The 3,029-nt window shown below is 61.6% G+C and overlaps 1 protein-coding gene across 1 annotated transcript; it reads right to left on the reverse strand.

Moving 5' to 3' along the window:
- Positions 1-498: 498 nt before the first annotated feature.
- On the reverse strand, positions 499-2,628 carry LOC114070019 (single-stranded DNA-binding protein 3-like). Its single transcript, XM_027907197.1, has 9 exons — positions 2,504-2,628; positions 2,356-2,401; positions 2,218-2,253; positions 2,069-2,123; positions 1,886-1,956; positions 1,691-1,769; positions 1,360-1,388; positions 904-1,005; positions 499-616 (listed from the first exon to the last, which is right to left on the reverse strand). Exons 1-9 carry the CDS (start codon positions 2,626-2,628, stop codon positions 587-589), a joined length of 573 nt encoding a protein of 190 aa, XP_027762998.1. The 3' UTR covers positions 499-586.
- Between the last annotated feature and the right edge of the window lie 401 nt (positions 2,629-3,029).

A 3,029-nucleotide genomic window follows, 5' to 3' on the forward strand; every position in this document is an offset into this window, starting at 1 on the left:
GGGTGTCAGTCCCAGTACTGGGAGAGCTCCCAGTTCTGGGGTTTGGGGGGTGGTCCCAGTGCTGGAAAAGGGGGTTCCAAGTACTGGGGGGGGGTTATCCCAGTGCTGGAAAAGGTGTTGGGTGGGGGGGTGTCCCAGTGCTGGGAGGGGGGGCGATCCTCACCCCAGGAAGGGGAGTGGGACTGGGGAGATGGGGAAGGCGGAGGGAGGGACGATGTGTCAGGCAGCAAATAAGTCACGTGACTTATTTCTAATCATCATTATTATTTTGTTTTGTCGTTTGTTTTTTTTCTTTTTTTTCCCCGCGGGCATTTCTGTTCCATTTTTGGGGTTTTTTTTCTCGTTATTTTTTTTTTCTGCTCATTTAGAGTTTTTTTTTTTGCTGTTGTTGTTGTTGTTTGGTTTTTTTGGGGGGGGTGGGGCGGCGAGATCGTTATAATTAACGAATCGGTTTTGTTTTGGGGTTGGTTTTTTTTTGGTGGGTTTTTTTTTGTTTTGTTTTGTTTTGTTTTGGGTTTTTTTGTGGGGTTTTTTTTTCGGTGATGGGTGAGGGCGGTCTGGCTGTCGGCGGGCTCGGCGCGGGGGCTCACACGCTCATTGTCATGCTGGGCGAGTACTACAGAGAGAGCGGAGACACCACAGGGTTAGCGGGGCGGGCGGGGGGTCCGCCTGGGGGGGGCGGGGGGCGCACACACCGAAGCCCCCCTTTCCCCCCTCGCCTCCCAAGGCCGGCCCCGCGCCGCTGGCACAGTTTGGGGGGGCTCGCCGGTGGGGTTTGGGTGTGGCTGATGAACCCCCCTGTCCCTGGCCCCGGCCGCCGCCGCCGCCGCGCCCCCCCCGGGCCCCCCGCCCTCGCCGCCTGCCCCCCCGGGGGTCCGCGGGGGTCCCCGCCGGGTCCCTTACGCTGTCGCTTTGGAAGGGATTTAGGAAATTGCTGCTCAGCTCGGCGTCGTCCCGAGGGGTCCCGGGGGGGTTGCTCAGGGCCCCCAGGTTACTGGGGGAGCTCTGGGGAAAGGGGGGACAGAGAGAGGAAGGTTAGTGAGGGAGGGGTGATATAAGGGAGGGGGGGAAATAAGGGGGTCCTGTTGGGGTGGGAGGATCCCAGGGCATTGTGGGAGGAATAAATGGGGTCCCAGGGCATTAAGGGGGCACTAAATGGGGTCCCAAGGCACTGGGTAGGGATCACAGGGTATTGGGGGAGGGAGAAATAAGTGGGGTCTCAGTACAAGGAGGGACAAATAAATGGGGTTTCATAGTAGGTCTCAGTACATGAGCAGTCCCAATGAACAGGGTCCCAATACATGGAAGGAGAGTGTGCCAGTATATGGGGGATTCCAATAAACGGGTGCCAGCACTCACCTTTGGCAGCCCATCCATGTCCCCGGAGCCTGCCAGGATGACAGGGGGGTGTTAGTGACCCCTCAATCCTTGTGTGTCCCCCCCCAGTCCATCTGTGTCCCCCCCAATCCATCTGTGACCCCCCAATCCATGCATCCCCCAAACTGTGTCCCACCAATCCATTTCCCCCTTCCACCCCCCCAAATGCCCCCCCAAACCCCGCACGAGCCCATCATCCCACAGATGGAGCTCATGTCCAGCAGGATGGAGGGGTCCTGGGGGTGCTGGGGATGGGGACACAGGACCTCCCCCTTGTCCTGGGGGGCGGCTCCAGAGGGGGGGGAACACCCACCTAGGGATCCGTTCATGTGATGCGGCTCCATCGCGCTCATCCCGCCCATGGGCCCCTCGGGGCCGGGCCCCATCGGGAACTGGAAGGGAAAAGGGGGTGGTGAGCAAGGTGAGGGGGGATGAGAAAAGTCGGGAAGCCCCCCCCCTGTGTCTCCCCTGTCCCCCCATCCCTGTCCCCCTCCATCCCATCGCTCACGTTCGGCCGGTTGCCCGCGGGTCCGATGGGGTTCATCATGGTGTACATGTTCTCACTGGAGTTGGTGGAGTCTGGGGGGGGTGGGAAACACATAGTGGGGTGGAGGAGGTGAGTGTGGCCCCCTCCCCAAGTCCCACTCACCCCACCCCTTCCCCTCCAACAACACCCTACCCCATCACTCACCTCCGGGGCTGGGCAGGATGGGGGTACCGGGGGGGCCACCGCCCCCGGGGGGGCCCTGAGGGGGATAAAAGGAGGGAGGGGTGGGTTAGGGGGGGCACAGGGGCTGACCTGAAGCCCCCCTGCCCCCCAAAGTGCACCTTGATACTCACCACGTAGTTCCCAGGGGATGAGGAGGAGTAGGCGATCTAGGGGGGAACAAAGGAGGGGGTCAGCATGGGGGGCATAGGTCAGCACCCCCACGGCCCCAGGAGCCCCCCCAAGGTGCTGCCCACCCTGTTAAAACTTACAGAGTTGGCGTTGGGGTTGGGCCAGGGCCCGCGGCCACCGGGACCCCTGCAAGGCAACGGGGACAGTCAGGGGGGTCCTGCCGGTCCCGGGGCACCCCCTGCCCGGTGGGGGTGTGGGAGGCACAGGGGGGGCATAGGGGGGTCTTACATGTTCATGGCAGGCATGCCAGGACCAGCCAGTGAGCTGGGGGGGGGGCGCATCCCACTGCCGTAGGTCTGCCGGGAGAGGGGGGGGTCAGCGGGGCCTGGCACTGTCCCTGGCACTGTCCCCATCCCTGTGTCCCTGTCCCCAACCCCATCCCTGTCCCCAAAACCCATCCCAGTCCCTATATTCCCATTCCCAGTCCCCCCTCTGTCGCCATCTCTGTTTCTCTGACCCCATCCCCATCTAAACCTTCTGGCTTCCAACCACACGTCTGTATCCCTCTTGTCCCCATCCCTGTCCCCAGTCTCATCCCAGTATCCCATCCCCATCCCTGTCCCTCTGTCCCCACCGTGGTCCCTGTTATTCCCATCCCTGTCTGCATCCTTGTGTCCATTCCCACCCCTTTACCTCTGTATCCTTGTCCCCATCCCTGTCCCTGTGCCCATTCCCATCCCAGTATCCCCATTCCCATCCCAGTATCCCCATCCCTGTGCCCATTCCCATCCCAGTATTCCCATCCCAGTATCCC

This window comes from Empidonax traillii, unplaced genomic scaffold (genome assembly GCF_003031625.1).
Source record: "Empidonax traillii isolate 1590-97213 ecotype Southwest subspecies unplaced genomic scaffold, ASM303162v1 scaffold1417:size190790, whole genome shotgun sequence".
Taxonomy (NCBI): Eukaryota; Metazoa; Chordata; class Aves; order Passeriformes; family Tyrannidae; genus Empidonax; species Empidonax traillii.

Bases quoted from the DNA above. Each gene is read 5' to 3' on its own strand.
- LOC114070019 (XM_027907197.1), bottom strand. From the start codon at position 2,628: ATGGGGACAGTGCCAGGGACAGTGCCAGGCCCCGCTGACCCCCCCCTC. The intron at 2,402-2,503 runs GTAAGACCCCCC...GTTGCCTTGCAG, and splicing joins GGCATGCCTGCCATGAACAT to GGGTCCCGGTGGCCGCGGGC. The intron at 1,389-1,690 runs GTGGGTGTTCCC...TCATCCTGGCAG, and splicing joins TCACATGAACGGATCCCTAG to GCTCCGGGGACATGGATGGG.